General features: G+C 45.5%; 1 protein-coding gene across 1 annotated transcript in view; it reads right to left on the bottom strand.

The window, feature by feature from the left end:
- The window catches only part of CUTA (cutA divalent cation tolerance homolog), a 935617-nt gene that overhangs the window by 271182 nt on the left and 641724 nt on the right, over window positions 1–22711 (bottom strand). The window contains exon 6 of the mRNA XM_044083523.1: window positions 7127–7176. Within this exon, the coding sequence (XP_043939458.1) occupies window positions 7127–7176 (50 nt within the window). The remainder of the gene's footprint in view (window positions 1–7126; window positions 7177–22711) is intronic.

Raw genomic sequence — 22711 nt, forward strand, 5'->3', positions numbered from 1 at the left:
CCAAGGACTCCAGGGCGACAGGTCAGGCCCAGGACTCTGTCTGTCCAGGGAGAGGCCAAGCAGAGGCAGTTAGGGACTCTTGGGTAGAGACAGAATGGCCTCTGGGATCCATGGCTGGCCCAAATCTGGCTGGGTCTGACGGCCTCAATCCGGAAGGCCGTGGATCTGGGAGTAGATTCCCATAACTCTGATCTGAGGGCCTCGAGTGGAAGCCCTGGATCTGGAGAGGAATCATGGGAAAGTACAGTTTTGCACCTACCATAAATGTAGATGTCCGATAGTTTTGCAACTGCAGTCATAACATATGGGTTTGTCCTGCCTCAGGCAGCCCTCGGTCGGCCGGATTCCAAAGTCTGGGTCCGACGTCGGCTGATGTTGCATTTCTCTCCGACGTCAGAGTGGCTGGAGTATATAAGCATCAGCCGACGCCATCTTCTTCAGTGTTTCTTGTCCCACATGCCAGGTGCCCTCCAATGAAGGCTGTAATCAAATTGGAAGACAAAAATAGGTTTCCAGACAATAAATAAGCAATAAACAGATACACCATAACAGATATCCCCAGCTAAGGATAATAGGGATAGGAGTGGACCCAAGGCATAGAGGGGAAGGAGGGAGGGAAAACCCGACTGCAGTTGCATATCTATCGGACATCTACATTTATGGTAGGTACAAAACTGTACTATGTCCTTCAAGAATGCAACTGCAGTCATAACATATGGGTTGACTACCATAGCTTAGCTGGGGGAGGTGGTATGCTCTAGGAAAAGGATGGTGTAGCTATCAATCCCTGCAGGACTGCCAAGCAAACCCTGCTCTGGATCTGGAATATAAAGGGAGGTTGTAGTGTTTGGAAAATGTATGCATGGAGCTCCATGTGGCAGCTTCTAGAATGTCTTTGTAGGCACCCCTCTTAAAAAGCTGTAGAGGTGGCTGTAGCTCTGGTGGAGTGTGGTCTGACATTGGCTGGCACACTCTTTCCATGGAAGGAATAACAGAATCTGATGCAATGTCCAATCCATTTTGAAATTGTCTGTTTGGAAATTGCTTTTCCTTGTATTCCAGGGCGTAAGCTACAAAAGCTGATCAGACTTCCTACTGGTCTTGGTTCTGTCTAGGTAGTAGCGAAGTTGTCTGTGTATGTCCAAGGTATGTAACAGTCTTTCCCCTTTGTTCTCAGGATTGGGAAAGAAAGTAGGCAGGTGAATTGCTTGATTTAAAGAAACCCTGGATACCACTTTTGGCAGAAAAGTAGGGTTGGTTTCAGAGGGAGACCCTGTCTCTGTGAAAAGTTATGAACGGTGGTATTGCCATTAAGGCCTGTAATTCAAACCCTTCTTGCTGAGGTTATGGCCAGCAGGAAAGCTGTCTTCCAGGAAAGAAATTGTAACTCCACAGAAGCTGCTGGCTCAAAGGGAGGTAAAGTCAATTTTTCTAGGACAAAATTGAGGTCCCAAGCTGGTACTGGTGCCTTTCTTGGGGGCTTTATATTCTTGATTCCTCTAAGAAATTGCCTTAGCAAAGGATGCGAAAACACAGGTGGATCAGTGTTGTATCTAGCTGAGATAGCTGAAGCATGTATTTTTATGGAAGAGTATGAGAGTCCGTTGTGTAACATATCTGCCAAGTATTCCAGAATGAGAGGGATGCTCAAAAGTGATGCATCATGACCCTTGTTGGTATTCCAAATGCTGAATCTCTTCCATTTGGCTGAGTAAGCCTTTCTGGTGGATGGTCTGCGGGCTTCTGTTAGTATCCGCTGAACTTCCTTGGAGAGAGGTAAATTGAGGTTATTTATGGAATTTCCCAAGCTGTTAGCTGTAGAGTCTGGATGTTGGGATGAATAGTCCTGAAGTTGTGTTGAGTCAGAAGTTGAGGCCATTGTGGAAGGGCCCACGTTTTGTTGTGACATATGCTCCGTAGTAGTGGGTACCAGTGCTGTCTTGGCTAGTCTGGAGCTATTAGGATCCCCTCCGGTTGCTCTGCCTTGATCTTTAATAACACTGTGGTCATCAGTGGCAGGGGTGGAAATGCATAAATTATTAGGGAGCTCCAGTTGAGTGAGAGGGCATCTACTTTCCATGCTTGTGGATGATATGTCCTTGAGCAGAACTTTTGTAAGTGATGATTGAGGTGGGAAGCAAATAGGTCCACGTCCGGCCTGCCCCATCTCGAGGTGAGTCGTATAAAGATGTCTGGTTGTAGCCTCCATTCGTGGGGGTCCAGGAAATTCCTGCTTAGACTGTCCGCCAGAACATTGTCTTTGCCTGGAACAAACTGGGATTGTAGCTGTATGTTTAGCTACAGTGATTTTTCCCAAAGATTCATTGTCAGTCTGCAAAGGGGGTAAGAATGAGTGCCCCCCTGCTTGTTTGTGTACCACATCACAGTGGTGTTGTCTGTCCGTATTAGTAGGTGGCCTTGTTGAAGTTGTTGTCCAAAGGCCTCGATGGCATGCATTACTGCTAGCATTTCTTTTTGGTTGATATGCAGATGTGTTTCCTTTGGAGACCATTGCCCTTGAATACATCTGCCCTCCATGTGCGCCCCCCATCCAAGGTCTGAGGCGTCTGTGGTCATTCTCTGTGTTATCTGAGGTTTTTTGAACGACATGCCTGTGTTTAACTGGCTTACTGTGGCTCACCATAGAAATTCCTTTTGTAGACATGGAATGAGTGGAATAATTGCTTCTAGGTTGTTGCTGTGTTGAGACCATAAGCTTTTTAAGTACCATTGAAGCTTTCTCATGTGTAGTCTTGCTAGTGGGACCAAGAGAATGCAGGATGCCATGTAACCCAGGGCCTGTAGGAAACTCCTTGCAGTCATCTGGGTGAGCTTTGCTAAACTTTTGAAGTAATGAGTTAACTTCTTTGTTTGTCTTCTGTCAGGTAAGCCATTTGAGAGGTTGTGTCTAGTTTGGCTCCTAAGAAGGTTATTTGCTGGGATGGCTGAAGTCTTGACTTTTGAAAGTTGACTGTGTATCCCAGAGCCTGTAGCAAGTGTATGACATAATTCAAGTTTTTTGTCAAGGTTAGTTTGTTGTCCGCTTGTATGAGGCAATCGTCCGGGTACGGGTAGATTTGAGTCCCCTGGAGCCTGCAATGAACAATTACTGATGCCAGGCATTTCGTGAATACTCTGGGCGCAGTAGATAAGCCAAATGGCAATGCTGAGAATAGATAATGCTCTGGCCCTGCAAGAAATCTGAGGTATCTTCTGCAACTGTGTCTGATAGGCAGATGCAGGTATGCCTCCTTGAGGTCCAGAGTAATCAGCCAAGACCCCTTACCCAGCATGGGAAGGAGTTGCTGTAAAGTCAGCATTTTTAACTTTGGTACTATGAGAAAAGTGTTTAGAGCGGACAAGTCCAGTATTGGTCTCCATTGAGTTTCTTTTCTTGGAACAAGGAACAGTCTTGAATAAAACCCCTGACCTTGTTCTTGTTGTGGAACTTTTTCTATTGCTTTGATCTGAGCAAGCAGAGAAATTTGCTTGATAGCCTCTGCCCTCTGATTTTGTGGAAGATTTGGCATGCCTTGTTTTCTTGGCAAGGTATGAAAGTGGAACCTGTAACCGTGGTCTATAATGTCCAGTATCCATTTGTCTTTTGTCAGTTTGTGCCAATTTCTTGAAAACAAGAGATAACTTCCCGCCCAAAGGAGCTTCTGTTTGCTCCTTGGTCAGCGGAAGTAGAGGAAAGTCATTGAGCTTGTCCCTGCGGGGCAGGAGAAACCCCTGTGTCACTTCTTTGGTTTGTTGGTTGCCATTGTCCTCCCCTGTAGGATCCTCTGTATTGCCCTCTTCCTCGGGCACGCCTGTTTTTACCCCTTTGAAATCTTTCAGGATTAGGAAAGGACCAGTTTTTAGAAGGCCAGTTCCTGCTGAATCTGGGTGGCTGAACCTGGAGGAAATCTTTGACTGTCTGTACTGACTTGGCATTTTCCTCAATGGACTTTAACAAATCTTTAGCATTAGCACCAAAAAGCTTGTTCTTTTCCAAGGGTGCATCAAGAAGTTTTGCCTTAACATGATCTGGTAAAGGTTGTTCTTTTAGCCATGCATGTCTACGAATGACCGCCCCTGTCACAGCTGCCCTACATGAAGCCTCCAATGCATCATATCCACACTGCAAAAAATGATTGGTAACTTGCTGAGAATTATACACAGCCTCCTGCAAAGACTTCCTATCTAAAGGTTCGGGAGAAGCCAAACTTTTCTGTAAATCATCTAACAGGAAATCCTGATATTGAAACATGTGAAAGAGACAATTGAGAGCTCTCATAGATAAAGTAGTGGAGGTGTAGACCTTCTTCCCCCATCTCTCTAAGGAGCTTGCTTCTCTGTCGGAAGGCAAAGGATTTTTGGATGTGGTAGCTGAAACCCCTTTAGGCCCCTGGGAAATTGTTTCTAAATCAACAGCATGGGCCCTAAATAAATGAGAATGGGTTTCTGGAACCCTATAGTATCTGTCAGGCTTGACAGGAGCAGGAGGAAGAGTATCAGGGAGTCCGAGTATAAATCATCCAAAACATCAAGCACAGGAGGTATAGCTACGGGTCTGTGTTGAGGCTTTTTAAGGAAGGTTCGAAGGCGCTTTCTGGAATCAGAAAATTCCTGGCCTTGCCACTTAAAATGCTCCCTCATGGAATGCAGAACTTCCCCAAAAGAAATATCCTCAGGAGGGGAGGCCGAGGGGATGGAGTCCTCTGCATCTGAATCCTCATAGGTCTGGAAGGGCTCTTCCTGGCTTTCAGAGGGAACAGAGTCCTCAGAATCTTCATCTGAGGGCAGAGGGTCAGGGGGTTCAACCCTGGGCCTCTTATCAGGAGGAGGCTGGGATCCTCTCTCAGGATGGGCCTGGGAGCCTCTGATCAGAGAAATTAAATCTGCGGCCATGGACATGATCTGAGTTTCAGGAGTAGTCTGAGGTATGTTTTTAGCAGTAAGATGTTTGAACTTGTGGGCTGCCTTGGCACGTGTGTAGGCCTTGATAGACATGGACATGGGAGGCCTAGCCGCTCTACGTGCAGGAGTTACCTTATCAACAGCAATGGTCTCGGGCATTTCCTCGGTTTCGGTATCCGGAGGAAAATCAATAACTGGCGGAGTGGCCTCCGGTATCGGAGGTATCGGTAATGTGGTGTCTTCGGTTCGGAGCGGTGGAATAACTGCCTCAGAGGGAACCGGAGCACTCGCGGTTAGTTTTGGCGTGGTGTCGGTTGAAGACGCGGGCCGAGGATGTCGGTCCCGTTCTTTTCGTTTCTTAGGAGTCTGCGTTGTCGGTAGTTCCGGTGGCATTGTATAATCAAATTTTTCGCTGAAAAAGTCTTCAGCGAACTCCGCCCGGCACCTGAGAGTGCGCTTGTTGAAATGAGCACAGGCGGCACAGGCCGAGACGTCGTGGTCTGGGCCAAGGCAAGGGAGGCAGTAAGAGTGGAAATCCTTATGAGGTATTTGTTTACCACAAGACAAACAATTATTTACTTTTTCAGTAATTTCTGACATCGGCTGAGGCAAGAAAAGGTCCCCAACGGGGTACTTAGCTTTTTTGATGACTTCGGTTTCGAAGAATTCAGGCGCTGACTGACCGGCACTTGCGAGCTGCTTCTGCTTCGGGCACCGCGCGGCAAGAAAGACTGAAGAAGATGGCGTCGGCTGATGCTTATATACTCCAGCCGCTCTGACGTCGGAGAGAAATGCGACATCAGCCGACGTCGGACCCAGACTTTGGAATCCGGCCGACCGAGGGCTGCCTGAGGCAGGACAACCCATATGTTATGACTGCAGTTGCATTCTTGAAGGACATCTGGGATCCAATGAAATCGGAGCAAAGGCTGGGGTTGGATCCAAGGAACTTGGATCAGACAGCCTGGCCTTTTTCGAAGATTACGACCTGGGGCCAGACGAAGTCTTCCTCTTTAGATCGGAGAGTCCAGGCTTGGCCAGAGACTAGTCCAACGGACCCTCATGGACCATACCCTTTAGCAAGAGTTTGTTCCGGTGCTTGACCAGGGCCTTGGGGTTGAATGCGGCACAAATGTTGCATTCAACCTCTAGGTGGTCAGCGCCTAGACAATAAAGACACTCCTCATGCGAACTGGACATGGACATCTTCCAAATGCATGAGGAGCACCTTTTAAACCCAACAGGCTTATCTGACATGCTGGGACCATGACAAAACACCAAAGCATAAGGGACACACTAAATAATAAACCGGGAGGAAAAGCTAAGGTCAATAAAGCTGGCAAGGACCCAGAACAACTATCAGCAACACTAAATAAAAAGAACTATAATGCTAAGGGTACAAAAGGACTGAAAACAAAAAGGGCACCAAATCGCATTGCAACAACTGCAACAGACAAAAAAATGAAATGGGAGGGGAAGGACTCAACACTACCTACAAATTAACTAGCAAACACTAAACACTACGAGGGAGCGAAATTGAGAAAAATAAGAGAAATTATGCTACTTATCCCCCTGGAGACTCGAACCAGAGAATCTGCGTCTGATGCTGAGCGTGGCAAACAAGATCTGAAGGATTAGATGGCAACAAGGGATCATGGGAGTGGGAGGAGCCCAAGTCTAGAAGCGGTTTGCAAAGTTGCCAGCTTGGATCTGATGTCGGATCCTACGACTAAAGAGTGAGGAATAGTGACATGGACAACATCAGATCAAACCATTAGGACAGCTGAAGCCATCTTCAGATAAAGAAGTGCCAAGGCTTTTGACAATGTAAAAAGGTAAATCATCAGCTGTGACTTTGCAAGACAATGCTGACAATCCTACAGCATTACTACATCAGAATGCAGGGAACAACTAGGAGTCAGTCATCCAAGTAAGGGAGTTGCTACCACTGACAGGCATTTGGTGAACACTTTGAGGGCTTAGTTAACATCAAATGGCAGAGTCTAGAACTGATAATGACTAGCTCACAAGCAAAAGCATTGACCTCCTGGATGCCATGATGTTTTGATGCAATTGGACTTGCTATTTCAGAAAGCCTGTCTCCTTATGCTAGAGGGATGACCAACTTATTTCTATCAATGTAGAAATGGCAAATACCTACTGGACCCATTTGTTACATCACTAAGCCCCATTTTGCTTTCTTACGGTCCATTAATCTACTTACCTCACATATTCAGCTAGTTCAGATATTTTGGAAGTTCTTGTTTTAATCATCTGTCAAAAAATAAAATAAATAATTGAATAAATAAATAAAATAAATAAATGAATGATTAATACTAATAACGTATTATGTCCTCAACCAAAAAGGCTTAAATTACTATAGCATCTGATCCCAGTAAAAAAGTGCTCATACACCATTTTAAAAATGGGAAGCAGTACTTAGAAGTATACCCAGTTGATATCCCATTAAATCACTGTATGCAGAATGCTAATTCATTCATTTTCCTATACTATCTTTCTCCTTTTCAAGGTTACAGTGGGGGCCACTAAGCCACCCTCTGCAAGTAACAGATGGAAAGCACAGGACCGCCCAGAGAAAGAATAGCAGTGCATCTCAAGCTACTAACAACTACAGGCAACTAAACAGGACAATCAGTTCATCTATTAAGATATTTTTTGCAATGTAGGAGGAAACTGGACATATTGGAAATACTCACATGGGCAAAAGATGACTATGCAGACTTAAAAGAGAAAGCAACAAAGCCACAAGCTGAGCAAGAGAATCAAGCACTGCAATGGAGCAACACGACCTGGTCACCACTAAACTTTCATATTTCCAAGACCTGTCCACTTCACAAGGGCCTTGGGAGTTCTGTGCTCTACAAATAAGTTCTGTACTTACCATAATGTTCCATGTTTGTAGTCCGTCTCGCCTACATTCTTTCTGGATGGGTTCAGAGCCCATCCTCAGCTCTGACTCGGCCGATACTAAAGCTTGAGAGCTTTTACTGGCTCAAGGCTATCCCCTATCCCATGGTGCACCACGGCAACTCCCCAGATCTTGTTTGCAAGAAAGTAACTAAATACATAATAGTAATTATACCATCAATAACTATGTACATACAAACAAAAGGACTTTGTTTTACTATCCATGTGGATAGACAACTATAACACGGTCAGACAGCATAATGGATAGTCCACCAGTTCCTCCAGGATACAGGAAGGGGGAAGGGGGGTGGGACGCAAGAATGTAGGCGAGATGGACTACAAACATGGAACGTTATGGTAAGTACATAACTTCTTAATGTTATGTAGTCCTATCTCACCGTAATTCTTGCTGGATGGGACAGCGTCCCCAGCACCTTTATCCCGGGTGGCTCAAGCAAAGAGACTCTTCAGCACAGTGGACCCAAAGGATGACCTGTCCCGGGAAGCCAAATCCAATTTGTAATGAGTGACAAAGGTATGAGGTCTTGCCCAAATAGCTGCTGCACAAATGGTATCAATTGGCAGTTTTGATTTAAAGACATATGAAGTTGATACTGCTCTAGTTAAATGGCCTTTTACTTTAGCAGGTAGTGGTTTCCCAGCATTTTTGTAAGCAAATGAGATGCAGTCTGAAAGACATTTAGACAGAGTTACCTTGGAAATGGGCAAGCCTTTGTTTTTCTCTGAGAAAGAAACAAACAATTGATCCGATTTCCTAAAATCTTTAGTCCCGTGCAGGTAAAAATCAGAGAATTATATGGACATCTAATTGATGTAGTCTGAATTCTGATTTATTACTGTAATTTGGGAAGAATACTGGTAATTCGATAGTTGTGTTTAGATTATGTTCTGAGCATACTTTAGGGAGGAAGGAAGGATTAGTTTTTAGGGAGACTGTACCCTTATGGAATATAATGTATGAAGGTCAAATAGTCAGAGCTTGCAATTCTGAAACCCTCCTAGCAGATGTTTTAGCTACTAAGAACAATGTCTTCCAATACAACAATTTCAAGTCGGATGAAAAAGACAGTTCAACTGGACAAATCAATGAGATCTGAACGACGTTCAAGTACCAGGACTCTGGAGGTTGCCTGATTGGAGGTCTGAGAAGGATGACTCCTTTCAAAAAGTTTCACATAAAGAGTGGGACATAATAGGATCTCCCATGTCCACAAAATGATAATTAGAGATGGCAGCCAACTGATCTCTAATGACAGCAGCTGCAGCTCCTTCTTGAAAAACAGATGCAAGGAAGGACAGGATAGACTCTATGGGGGCTGAGTAGGGATCTATGCCTTGTTTAACTGCCCAAATGGAAAACCTTTTCCATTTGCTGGAATATAATTTCCTGGTGGAAGGTTTGTGGGAAGAAATGAGAATGTGTTTAACGGTAGGAGAAAGGGATATACACCTGGCTATTTTGGAACTGGAGCAGCCATGCTGTCAATTTCAGGGTTTGGATGGTAGAATGGAACTGTCCTGATTGGTGAATCAGAAGGTCTGGAGATGGTTCCAGAATCCATGGTTCCTTCTAGAGACAGGACCACAGGAAGGGGAACCAGACTTGGCGAGGCCAGTAAGGAGCAATGAGGATCAGGGTTCTCCAACAGTTTTGCTTTCTGAATCACATTTGGTATGAGAGGAAAGGGTGGAAAAGCATAAAGAAGCCCCGGAGGCCAATTGTGGACCAGAGCATGCCTGGGTGACATCTCCGGATGGGGAATTAGGGCAAAGTATTTGCTGCATTTGGCATTCATGTATGTGGCGAATAGGTCGCAGCAAGGGTGGCCCCATTTGCGGAAAATCTCTTCTGCAACTTCTGTTTTCAGGGACCACTCGTGAAGCATCAGAATTGCTCGACTCAGTTTGTCTGCTATCACACTGGACTTCCCCGAAATGTGTGTTGCTACAAGAAAGCATTGAGTGCCCATCGCCCATTTCCATACTCTCTGTGCCTCTCGACAAAGTGGATAAGACTTGGTTCCCCCTTGCTTGTTTATGTACCACACTACAGACATGTTGTCTGATTGAATCTAAATTGTCCCCGTGGGAAGAGAACTGTGAAGTGCTTGCAACATGTATAGCACTGCTCTCATCTCCAGAACATTTATGTGCAAGTGGTTCTCGTGATCCTGCCAGATACCTTGGACCGTCCTTCCCAGATAATGCCCACCCCCCACCATATCTGGGAAGCATCTGTGGTCAAGACTGCGTTTTGTTGAGGGAGAACAAGGGGCTGACCTAGATAAAACTGATCTGTATATAACCATCACATTAGATCCTTCTTGAAGGAGTTTGTAATGAGTATTTGGTGGGACAAGGGTAGATTCTGCATTGACCACTGAGTAAATAGTAGCTACTGAAGTACTTTCATGTGTAGACGGGCTAAGAGAACTAAAAAAATGGTGGATGCCATAGTCCCTAGAACTTGAAGAACTAACCTGGCCTGTACTTTGTCTTTGTTCAGCAAGAATCTGACTTGGTTGTGCAACAATTCTATCCTTTCTGGAGTCAGTTTTGCTGTCATAGTGGTTGAGTCTATGTCTGAGCCTAAGACGGCAATGAGCTGTGATGGAGATGAGGCAGATTTTTTTTAAATTTACTGCAATTCCTAATCTGGCACACAAGGATAAAGTCTTCTCCCTGGCTCAGATTAGTTGGTGCTTGGTGGTAGCAGTGAGGAGCCAGTCGTCTAAGTACAGAAACACCTGGAATCCCTGACTTCTCAGGTGAGCCGTGACCACCGCTATACATTTGGTGAACACTCTAGGGGCGGTAGCGAGGCCAAAGGGCAGTGTTCGAAATTGATAATGACTGGCTCCCAGCCGAAAGTGTAGATGTCTTCTGGGGGTGCCTGTCCATTTTGACATGGTAGTACGCGTGCTGAAGATCTATGGGGCACAACCAATTGTCTTTTCCAATAAACGGAAAAATTGACTGCAGAGTGATCATACGGAACACTGATTTTGTTTTACAGACTTGTTTAGCTTGCTGAGAGCTAGAATTGATCTCCAGTCCCCGGACTTTTTTGGAACTAAAAAGAATTGTGAGTAAGTTCTGGATACTATTTGCTCTGTGGAGACTTCTTGGATGACGCTTTTTTTTAAAGCAACGAGATGACCTCTGATGTTGCACAGTCTATTTGATTGTGTGGTACATCTGGTAAAGACAGATCTGTAGGGGATCGGAAACAAAGGGAATCAGGTAACCTCTGGAAATTATATTTTGTACCCATCGATTTTGGGAAATTTGTAGCAAGGCGCTTGGGTACAGTGAAAGACGACCTCCGACTGCCTCCAGAGACGGACAGTCGGGCAACCCCTCAGGGGCGATGAAAGGAACGGTCAGAGAAAGCATCTCTATCACCCTGGTAATGCGGACCCCGTCTGCCGCGAGCGCTGCACCTTCCATTATAACCTCCCCCTCTGCCTCTAGGGGAGGGCTGACCTTGTGCTTGAAGGAAACCTTTTTGGGATTTAAGGAACCAAATTTTCCCTCCTGTTTGACCCTTGGGATAGGTTCTAGAAGAAAGGGAGAAACGGACTCCGACAGCAGATAAGGTTTTCCCTTCCTGCTCGCACCTGGTCAAAGTCTCGAGGTCCAAAAAGAGTTGAACCATCAAAGGGGACGTTGGTAAAGGAAGACTTGAAGGATTCCGTAAAATTGCATAGACGCATCCAGGAATGTCTCCTAAGAGAGATCCCTGCTGCAGTCACCCTGCTTGCTCAGTCAGCTGCACAGGAAATCAGCCTCATGTAGGAGTTAGCAATAGAGGTAAGGGTGGAGAGCTGCACAGATACCTTGTCAGCAGATCCCAAAGCTACTGAACCCTGAAGGGTATCTCCCAACTCCTTTAGGAGATCCCTTTGAAACTTAGTACAATGGGACAGGTAATTCAGCGATCATAAGGTAAAGGCCACTGAAGAAAAGGTACGCTTCCCATACCTATCCATCATCCTAGATTCTTTATTAGGAGGATGGCTATTTGAGGATGTCTCTGATAACTCCTTCTTCGTGGCTGCTGCTATCACTATAGCATCCACAGGTACTGCCTTAGTTAGAAATGATTTGTCTTCTGAAGCAGTGATAAATTTGTTTGGCCTCCTCGGGACAGGCTCCACTGCGTCCGGAGAGGTCCAAGCTTTCAGAGATATGACCCCTAACAGTTGGTCATATGGCGGCGTCACCCAGGAGGTGAAAGTTTGGGAACCAAATGCCTCAAGGTACACGGATTCATCCTCAGTAGGGTTAGAGGTCTTCCAATCACCCCTCTGTCTAAGGATTTCAAGGATGTCTGCAAAAGAGATATCCTCAGAGGGGGATCTTGGGGACACCTTCTGACTCAGACAGTGACAGACTCGGGTGAGTCAATGTGCTTCCCCTTACAAAGTCTCTTCTGAGGGACCTCTCCAGTGGGGGTAATCTGGGGAGGTGTCAGAAGAGGGGACACCTCCAATGGGGGTTCCTTGGGGCTCTGGATCCCTACGCTTAGGGACAGGCGGGGGAGAAGAGGTTGCTACCAGCTGCTGGTGGGACATCGGGTCCAATGGCGGGGCTTTAGCACTAGACAAAGCTTTCTCTATTGCCTCAAAAGCTTTACCACCCCACTCCAAAGAAGACCTCCGCTCCGAGGAAATGGAAGGTCGACTCCGAGCAGCAGGGGCAGGCTCCGAAGCGGACGTGGGAGCTGAGCTCACACGAGCCAAAGCACCGAGAGGGAGGATTGGTTCCGAAGAAAAAACGGGGTGACCATCCATCTCGGAGTCGACCGGAGAGCATAGACTCCCAGACCCCTCGGCTCCAGACTGAGCCGATGAGGTTAGAGTTATTGATTCCGAGGAAGCAGGAAGAGTTCCAGCACTAAGGGACCCGAAACATTAGACTCAGAGAGCAAAGCAGTTGGAGGAGGAACAGTAGACTAAAGCTGGGACAGCTCCGAAGCCTTTGGGTCTGGAGGAGCTAAAAGTTTTGCTAGAGCCGGGTCACAGAGCAGCCTCTTCACCACCCGCTCTACATCCTCATCAGAAAGTGTCCTGGAGAATGGGTGGAGACAGATGGAGATCTCCTCCATTCCAAAATCGGAGATCTTAAGGTTGGTGAAACCAGTTCCAAAATCGGTGTGTGTCTCGGCAGAGAAGATTGTCTTGGCACAGATGAAATAGACGGCACCAAGACTGAAGAAGCAGAATTGGAGCCAGAACACTCTGGCTCCGTCGCTTTTGATTTTTTCGTCGGTTCCAAGGCAGGAACCGACAGAGATTTCCTTTTATGACTTTTAGGAACTGTCTGACCTTGTTCCAGCTGTTCTTGGAAGGAACTAGTCATAAGGCCCTATCTATAAGTTTTCTTTTCATTTCATTAAGAACCCTGGTGCTGAAGGCATGACAGAAGGTACAGAGTTCTTGCAAATGACCCTCTCCAAGACGTACACACAACTGATGTGACTGTCAGTCAATGACATTTTTTGAGAACATTTATCACATTTTTTAAAGCCCGAAGGGCGGTGTTCTTTGTGTTCTCTGTCTTTATCCTTCGACATATTTCTTTTGAGAAGAAAGAACAATGCAATAACAAAAAAACAATAATACAACTATAAGAAGAATATTTATTTATTTATTTTTTTTATATAGAGGGAGACAAAAACTAGCACATAGAGGAAAGGCCATCTAATTTAAATGGGCGACTACGGCCCTCTAAATAAAACAGGGCACACAATCCTTAAAAATGGGGATAGGGGTAGCAAAAACTCACGACAATTACTCAGATAACAATGAAAAAACTATTAAAGAGAAAGGTGAAGAGATACAGTCAAAAATATCAAAAATAATTCCCTTAGCCAACGAGCCAGCAAGAAGACAACCTTGAAGCTTTTGCGGCAAACGAGATCTGGGGAGTTGCAGTGGTGCACCATGGGACAGGGGATAGCCTCGAGCCAGTAAAAGCTCTCGAGCTTTAGTATCGGCCGAGTCGGAGCCGAGGATCAGCTCCAAACCCATCCAGCAAGAATAACGGCGAGACAGGACTACATAGCATCAGTAATTTTAGTGGTGACATTCAAAAAATAAGCAAAAAAAAAATCAATAAATACATTATTAAACAAATAACTAACAATAGACAATCACATCAAAAGAAGGTATCACCTATCCTACTGATGTCTCCACTCACATTCCTAGTAGAAGCAGTGGTCAAAACTATTCCTGGTGGCAACCTACATCAAATAATATGCAAAGTGGGACTTTCTAAAATCTATCAGATCTACGTGGAGCTGGGGGTTGGGAGTCTGGATTCAAGGATGCTGCTGAAAAAGCATCCAGAAAGGCTGGAAGGATGGGAGGAACAGCAGTAGGGGCTGTGGAGTCCATCTAGATGAGGTTATAATACCCTTTTTTGTACCTCAGTCATCTCAAATAATTCCCACTTAAAATGTTCCCTCATTTTAGCCATAGTTTCTCCAAAGGTTAGATCTTCCGCTAGGGAATCTGCATCAACAGATTTTTCCTCTGAGGAACCATATCCAAGTGAAGAAGGGAGCTGAGAGGTGTAAGAGGGAGACTCTTCAGAAGAAAAATCAGACTACTCTTCCTCTTCCAAGACTACTCTTCCTCTTCCACCTGACAGGGTTCTGAGTCCTTGTAGGAGGTATTGTGGAAGTCACAGGTGTAGCAAGCTGCAGGGTCATGAAAGCATTAAATAGGTTTTGAGAGAAAGCCTGTCAATCCGGTAGACTTTCTGTAGCAGGGGATACATGCTTCCTCTTCTTTTTGAGTGACGACCTAGTGGGAAACTGAACAGAGGAAGGCCTAAGGTCAGACAACTGCAATGGGACAGAGGGATCTGACTATCCTGCCAAGAGCCCTGGTTCCTCCTCAGTGTTGGAGACTACCGCCTGTAAAGCCTCTGTTGACGTGCCTGCCATGCAGGATTGTGCAGCTTCCGAAGAGGTACCCGCTATATCCGGGGTGGCAGAACAAGAGCATACAACTAGGCTGCCGTCAGCCACAGGCTGAGTGTCTGACAGTGGAGACGCAGTGACAGCAGCAGGTCTTGGCCTTCTTCTTCTCTGGCAGTTTAGCAGGCAAGTGGGAAGAACCCTCCATACCTAGCACTAACTGTTTTAAGACATTGGTTCTCTAAATATAAAACCAATAAAACACTTGTATTTGCAAACAATGCACGGGGTTTTAAGTTGGAAAGACCCAGAGAAAATTTAAGGACCAAATATATGAACATATGAATAACATCAGGAAAAACAACCTTAACAACACACTTTACAACATGTTGCTGAAAATCCTGGTCATGAATTTGGTTTCATGGGTTTACAGGTTATTAATAAAAATGCAAGAGGTGGACCACGGATTGATTTTAATGAATATAAGGAGCTAAGATGACAAATCAGACTGAATGCTTGTGTGGCACCTGGACTTAATGAATCTTTATCCATTGCTAGCATTCTTAAATTTCGGTCATACATTGTAGAATTTGTTTTAGGTTATGCACTTTGAACTGTATTTTATTGGGTAATTAACTTTTACAAAATTATATGGAAATTTGTTTTAATTGGAATAAGTATGCTATTGGTCTTCTATGTCATGTGTCATTTTAGGGAAGGAGGGAGATTCAAGGTACTTAACAGGTTATGTGTAATGGAAAGATTTTTCTGATAAAGTCTTTTGCTATATTCAGACGAAAGCGCTGAAACAAGTTCAATAAATCTGGTTCATCTAAGTTCCTGTGTGGTTTGTTTCCAACCTGGACTGTATTTTTTTGTCTGGTTCACTAGTTCGTTTTTGGAATGTCTTCTCTAAATATTTAAAAGTTGAGCGCGTGGAGTCACCTACATAGAGTTTTGGGAACAAAAGCCTGGCAGACAGGGCATGCCTTACAGTCGTGCGATTGACCCAAACAAAACAAGCAAAGATCATGGGCGTCTTTGTGTGGTATCTGACGGATGCATTTACACTTGCCCTTTCTGGATGACATGAACAAGCATTAGAAAACAATGACTGAAAAGACGGCTCCCCAATGGGGTATTTATTGGAATTCTCAAGAATCAGATGGCTGGGAAGGCAGGAACACCTAACTTTCGACTGGCAGCTGAGAAGGTCTGAGGTCTGGTATGCGGTGACATCACTTTTATGGCCCACATTCTGCTGGCCACGTCAGACGTCCCACACCCCATACAGTGACCGAAATATTTTGTATACTGGCAGGACGTTCGGGTAGCAAGTGGAGAAAATCCGTATGTACAGAATACTGTAACATGTGAATAGAAGGACATCTCCTACTACAGGTGTCCAGAACTCATGCCTTTATTGACTATAGGCTATATTCTGATGCCAAAGTTAACACAACATGATGATAAATTCATGCTAGTTTTATCCATACATAATATACTAAAGTGACAACAGCAGTGTGGCAAAAATCATTACAGGAAGATGAAAGTTCTGGCATGGTCCCATACCCTATTACTGTTTTTACATAATGGTTGTTTCAATTTTCTACAAAACTAGTCCTTTTTGTTTTTAAGATATAGCTGCATATGAAAACGAATCCCTCCACCATCGCCCAACTCCCAATCAAGTGTACAGCAACCCACATGCATATCAAATTCTGACTTCTGACAGATCTGCTAATTCCTCCACAATCAGGACTGTATTTCCTCCATGTTTACCTAATTTTGATTTTGCAGTGCACAGTACAAACAAAATGTACCTATTATTCATAGTCATGAGGCAGGGTTACCTTACCACATTCTGCTAAAATGTTTGCCATGTTCTCTAAATACAATGGTATGCTACACACACCACGTGTGCCTGATATGGTAACTGTATAACTGTACAAATCCTAAACAGTATGTCTTAGGCAACAAACCACTCCAATAAGAAATAACAGTTAGTTAGGTACTCACTGGCCGATGTAATGGCTATCAGAAACGCCGTTTTCCAAGATAAAAATTTCAGTTCAGAGGTGGCAGCTGGTTCAAAGGGTGGTGAAGTGATGGCTTGTAGCACAAGGTTTAGGTCCCATGGCATGACAGGCTCTGACACAGGAGGGCGAAGTAGCCAAGCGCCTTTCAAGAAGGCCTTGCAGAGTTTATGGCCCATAAGAGAAGGTTCGTAAGATGTATGGAAATTGGAGATTGCAGCCATCTGCACTTTAATGGTAGCGGGCGCAGAGCCCTGACGGAAAAGCATGGCTAAAAAATCTAAAACCGATGGAATTGGGACTGTGAAGGGGTCCAAACCTTGGGCCTGAGCCCAAATGGAGAATCTCTTCCATTTGCTGGAGTAAATTTTCCTGGTAGAAGACTTATGAGATGAAGACAAGATGTGTACCACCTCCGGTGAATAGGAATGCACTAGTGACGGAAGTGGAGTAGCCAGGCTGTCAGCCTGAGGGTTCGCAGTGATGGATGGAGCTGGCCCGACATGCGAGTCAGGTGGTCTGGCACTAGGTCCAGAGTCCAAGGACCGTCTGCTGCATACTTCTGAAGAAAGGGGAACCATACTTGTCAAGGTCAGTGTGGAGCAATAAGGATCATCCTGCTTCCCAAGGATATGGCTTTCTGAATCACTCTTGATAACAGAGGAAATGGAGGGAAAGCGTAGACCAGACCAGGAGGCCAATCGTGGGCTACATCGTCCCTGGGTGACTCCCCCCTGTGGGGGTGATCAGTGTTATCCCCTCTGCAGAGAGGCCATGCGAGTGTGGCATTGGGCAGTATCCTCTCAACGGTGTCCCGGGCTGCATTTTACATAAGCTTCAAGAAGAACTGAACCAACACTTAAAATCACTGTTCAGTCTCAGCCTTACAACAGGATATGTACCCAAAGAATGGCGTACAGCAACAGTGGTCCCACTCCATAAAGGTGGTGCCACAACGGACCCCGGAAACTATTGCCCTATAAGCCTAAGTAGCCTGGTCTGCAAAGCTATGGAGCGTATCATCATGGAACTCATAAACAAAGACATTGGGAACCTCCAAACACTGGATCCTACCCAATTCGGCTTTGTTAAGGGCAGGTCTTGCCTCTTGAACTTGGTCAATTTCTTTGAAACGGTCACCAAGGCCACAGACGAAGGGAAGGGAAGGTAGTCCACACAGCCTACCTTGAACTTGCAAAAGCCTTCGACACAATACCCCACTTGGGCATCATAAATAAGCTCACCAGCTTAAATATCAACCCTTATGTCACAAGATGGGTTGCAAACTGGCTTAGGGATAGAACCCACATGGTCAGAATTGCAGGTGCCATGTCAGACTCTAAACCAGTTGCAAGTGGCATCCCACAAGGCAGTGTCCTGGGACCTCTCTCATTCGGTATATATTTCTCTGAGGTACAGGCTAACACAGGAGGACTATGGCTGACAAAGTTTGCAGATGACTGCAAACTGGGGGCCGTAATCGACTCGCCGGCTGACACAAGCATCCTCGAAAAAGGTCTCACAGAGACGGATAACTGGTGCCAGAGCCATGGCCTAAAGCTAAATGCCAAAAAGTGCATAGTCATCCCCTTTGGGAAAAACAAGGTGCCCACAAATTACCACATAGGTGGTAATACATTAAGTACATAAGAAGTAATTAGGGATTTGGGGACCCAAGTAGAATGCAATCTCTCCTTTGACAATCACATTGCCAAAGTGGTTAGAAAGACATTCTACATAGCCCACCTTCATAGGTTCATAGGCTCATACTAGGCTATCTGCCCGAGGGCATTTACAAGCCTAGCCCATAGTTTTGTGGCTTACGCCACCCCTCTACTATGGGGAACTATACCCATTATTTTGCTGTGCCTCTGTCGAGCAGTGACACTGAGGTAATCCCTGGGGTATATCTGCGATCTCCCATCCATTGGTCAAGATTTCTCTTGAACAAGGCCAGCGAGGTGCTCTGCCTCACATATACCGGGATTTTGTTCCACAGCATAGGGAGTCTTTGGGTGATGAATCTATCCCTCCAGCACGTCCTATTAATAGCCGTGTCGAGGTTTAAGTCTCCCGCCCTTGTGGCTCTGACGGATCTAGATTTTTTGAGGTGAAGCATATTCATCAAATCTGGGTTTGACATGGCCTTGTATGTTAGGCAAAGGTCACCTCTGAGCAAGCGGTAAGCGACTGAATAGAGCTGGAGTTCTTTCAGTCGGGCAGCATAGGACAGATGTTTGAGACCCTTTATCCTTTTGGTGAGGAACTTTTGTGGCCTCTCCAGCTGCTGCTGCAAGTGTAGGGTCAGATACATTCCGAATGGGGCATTGTACTCAATCATTGGTCTGATGAGTGATGAGTATAGGGAGACTATGACCTCCCTTGATCTAGATGAGAATCCCTTCATGATAAGGTGGGCAATGTAGAAGGTCTTCCTAACTACTTTAGCTACATGGGTGTCGAATGACAGACTACTACCAACCTGGGTCCCCAGGTCCCTGATAACTTCTTCTGTGCTCAGTGATTGCCACCTATTTGGTAGCTAGGGGGTAACCTTGTTTTTCCCGAAGGGTATGACTATGCATTTTTTGGTATTTAACTTTAGGCCATGGCTCTGGCACCAGTTATCCGTTTCAGTGAGACCCTTCTGAAGGATATCTGTGTCAGATGTGTTTTCTACTATGGCGCCCAGTTTGCAGTCATCTGCAAACTTTGTCAGCCATAACCCTCCTGTGTTTGCTTGTACTTCGGAAAAGTAGATGCCAAACAAGAGTGGGCCCAGGACTGAGCCCTGTGGTACACCACTTGTGACAGGCTTTGAGTCTGACATGGCGCCAGCAACTCTGACTCTGTGGGTTCTGTCACTCGGCCAGTTTGCAACCCATCTTGTGATGTATGGGTTAACATTTAAGCTGATGAGTTTTTCAATGATACCCGAGTGGGGTATTGTATCGAAGGCCTTCGCCAGATCGAGGTAGGCTGTATGGACTGCCTTTCCCTCATCAATGGCTTTGGTGACTGTTTCGAAAAAGTCAACCAGGTTTAGAAGGCATGATCTGCCTTTGACAAAGCCAAACTGGGATGGATCCAAAGTCTGCAAATTCCCTATGTCTTTATTTATGAGGTCCATTATGATCCTCTCCATGGCTTTGCAGATAAGGCTTGTCAAGCTAATGGGCGGTAATTTCCAGGGTCGGTGGAGGCACCGCCTTTGTGAAGTGGGACCACAGTTGCAGTGCGCCACTCCTAGGTGCGTATCCAGAGGTAAGACTATGATTAAACAGCTGTCCTAGCTGTGGGTTTAATTCCTCGTTGAGTTCGTGGAGCACAAAGCCGGGGACACCATCAGGTCCCATGGATGCTGTGTTTTTTGCTTTGGAGAGCAGTTCTCACTTGGGCGTTGGAGATGTTTGGGGGCTGCAATCGCTTGGTATAGATATCTCTCCTTTGGGGGTGGGGAGAAGTTTGCACTGAACCTGTCAGCCAGTATGTTGGCAATATCTGTAGGATCAGTAATCTTCACATCATTTTGAACTAGTTCTGAGCATATCTGGGAGTTTCCTCCCAGGTTTCTAACATAGCTAAAGAAGGCCTTATGATTGTCTTTTGAGTCTTTAGCTATTTTTCTCTCAAAATTTGCTTTGGATGATTTTATGAGAGCTCTTAGTTTTTTACTTATAGTGATCAAGGGTGTCTTACCTATTAAGGATTTTGCTCTATCTTGTAGTAGCTTCCTCCTTTTGTTGTAGAGTTTGTTTATGGCTGGGGTCCACCAGACTGGACGCTTGCCTTTGGTACAAAGAGTCTTTGTTTTGCTTGGGATTGCCTTATCCATGCAGTCCTGCAGGTGCTGGTAGAAGGCATTTGTAAGTGATTCAGCGGCTTGAGTACTGTTTTCCGCCCGGCTCGGGGCCTTAAAGGAGACCACACTAGTCTTTAGAAGTGTGAAGTCGGCTTTTGAGAAGTTCTTTACTGTGGTCTTTTTATTTCAGGTGGGGGTGGGATGAGGACCTCCAGCGAGATTAGTTTGTGATCTGATCTCACCAGTGAGGGTATACTTCGGTGTTGAACATTGTGCTCCCATGTTCGTGATGATGAGATCAAGTATGTTTTCTCCTCTTGTGGGGATGGTGACTAGTTGTTCCATGGCATTTGAGTTTATGAATTCCAGGAACTTTTGGGCTAGGGTGTTTGGGCTTGAGTAGTGTTCCCAGTCTATATTAGGGTAATTGAAGTCACCTAGTATGATGGTGTTTGGTGATACATTTATCCCTCTAGTGTTTTCAGGAAGGCCATGTGAGGTTCCTGAGTTTGTGAGGGTGGCCTGTAACATGCTACAATTTGCAGAGCAGTCTTGCCTATGGTTAATTGCACCTGGATGGTCTCCGATGCATCGTGCGTTGCCACCAGTCTTGAGGTGTGGGTGTCCTTGATGAATATGGATACCCCTCCTTTCTTGGTATTGTCCGGATTTTGGGGCGGGCATGATATGAGGTAAAACCTGATAGTGCTGGGGTGCTCTCAGGAGCCTTGAACCAGGTTTCTGTCACAGCACAGACATCGATGTTCTCCATACTGAGAAGGGCCTCGAGTGCGTGCATTTTGAGATTTAGACTTCTGGCATTGAGCAGCATTACCCTTAGTTTTTCCCTTTTTGTGTTCTAGGGTGGTAGGTTTAGAATTTGAGCCTTGCCTAAAAAGGCACTATGGGGGTGGCAAGAGCCTTTGCCAATATCCGGAATCCAGGGGTGACAGGTGCAAGCCGTCCTTGAAGCAGCGTGGCTTGTCCAGCATGTCATCCCAGGCAGACAGACATTGGATCCCCTTTGAATGACACCAGAGTTTAAGCCAATTGTTAAAGCTGATCATCTTATCTCTGTATTGTGGCATCATTCTTGGTGAAGGTAGGATAATGCTCAAGGTCAGGGTCATACCTGCCTGGGCTACATAATCAGAGAGCTCCTCAATGTCTCTTTTCATGTAGTCCAAGGAGGTACGTCTCAGGTCGTTTACACCAGCGTGGCCAATGACTGAGTCGTATTTGTACCTGCTGTTGAGAGACCTGAGTGCTTGCGTTATGTGGCGGATTCTAGCTCCAGACAGGCAGCTTACTGTGACCTTCTCCTTACTCAGTCTGGTGAGCGGGACGTCAGTGTGTCTGATTATGGAGTCACCAATGACTAGTGTGTCTGGCATTGTGTTTGGCCTTAAGGGCTGTGACTGTTTGACACTCTGACTGTGAGGTCTATGTGTTGCAGGTGTTGTGTTCTGAGGTGGTGGTTGTTTGGGTGTCTGCTTTGGTGGCCTCTGCTGTTTTGGTAGATTTTTGATCAGAGCCTCCGAGTATGTCTTTGTGTGTTTATGTGTATGATTTGAGGTTGTGATGGTACTATGTGAGACTGGGTCTATAGTGTGTGTGGTAACCTTCTCCTCCTGACTGGTCTTGCCAGTCCTATGTTGAGAGAGCTCAGCCTCCAGTTTGGCCGTATAGTTGCATCTCGCATGTATTTGTGTTTTGTGGGAGGAGGAGAGGGTTGTCTGTGTACATGAGGCAATTGTAACATTGCCTCAATATTCCCAGGTTCACCAGCTGAGCAGGAGAGGACACTAGCAACTGATCCCTCGACATGCTAGAAGGACTAGACAAAAAACTTTAAAAGAGATTCCGGGGGACGTCGGTGACCGAGAAATGGGGGTTTGCCTTTTTGGGGTGCTATCTATAAGAGTGCCGTATCAAGGTAATAAGTACTGTAGGAGCAAGTGCTAGGTTTAACAGATAGAGAATAGTCTACTTGGAGTCAAGTAGAGATGATCTTTTTAGTTATAGGATACGCTGATCAGATCAGTAGTATAGTTCGAGGAAGGTAGTTTTAAGGGAAAATTTGAAGAGTGGACT

The sequence above is a fragment of the Protopterus annectens genome, chromosome 9.part0, assembly GCF_019279795.1.
Source record: "Protopterus annectens isolate FY-2018-M chromosome 9.part0, PAN1.0, whole genome shotgun sequence".
Classification (NCBI taxonomy): domain Eukaryota; kingdom Metazoa; phylum Chordata; order Ceratodontiformes; family Protopteridae; genus Protopterus; species Protopterus annectens.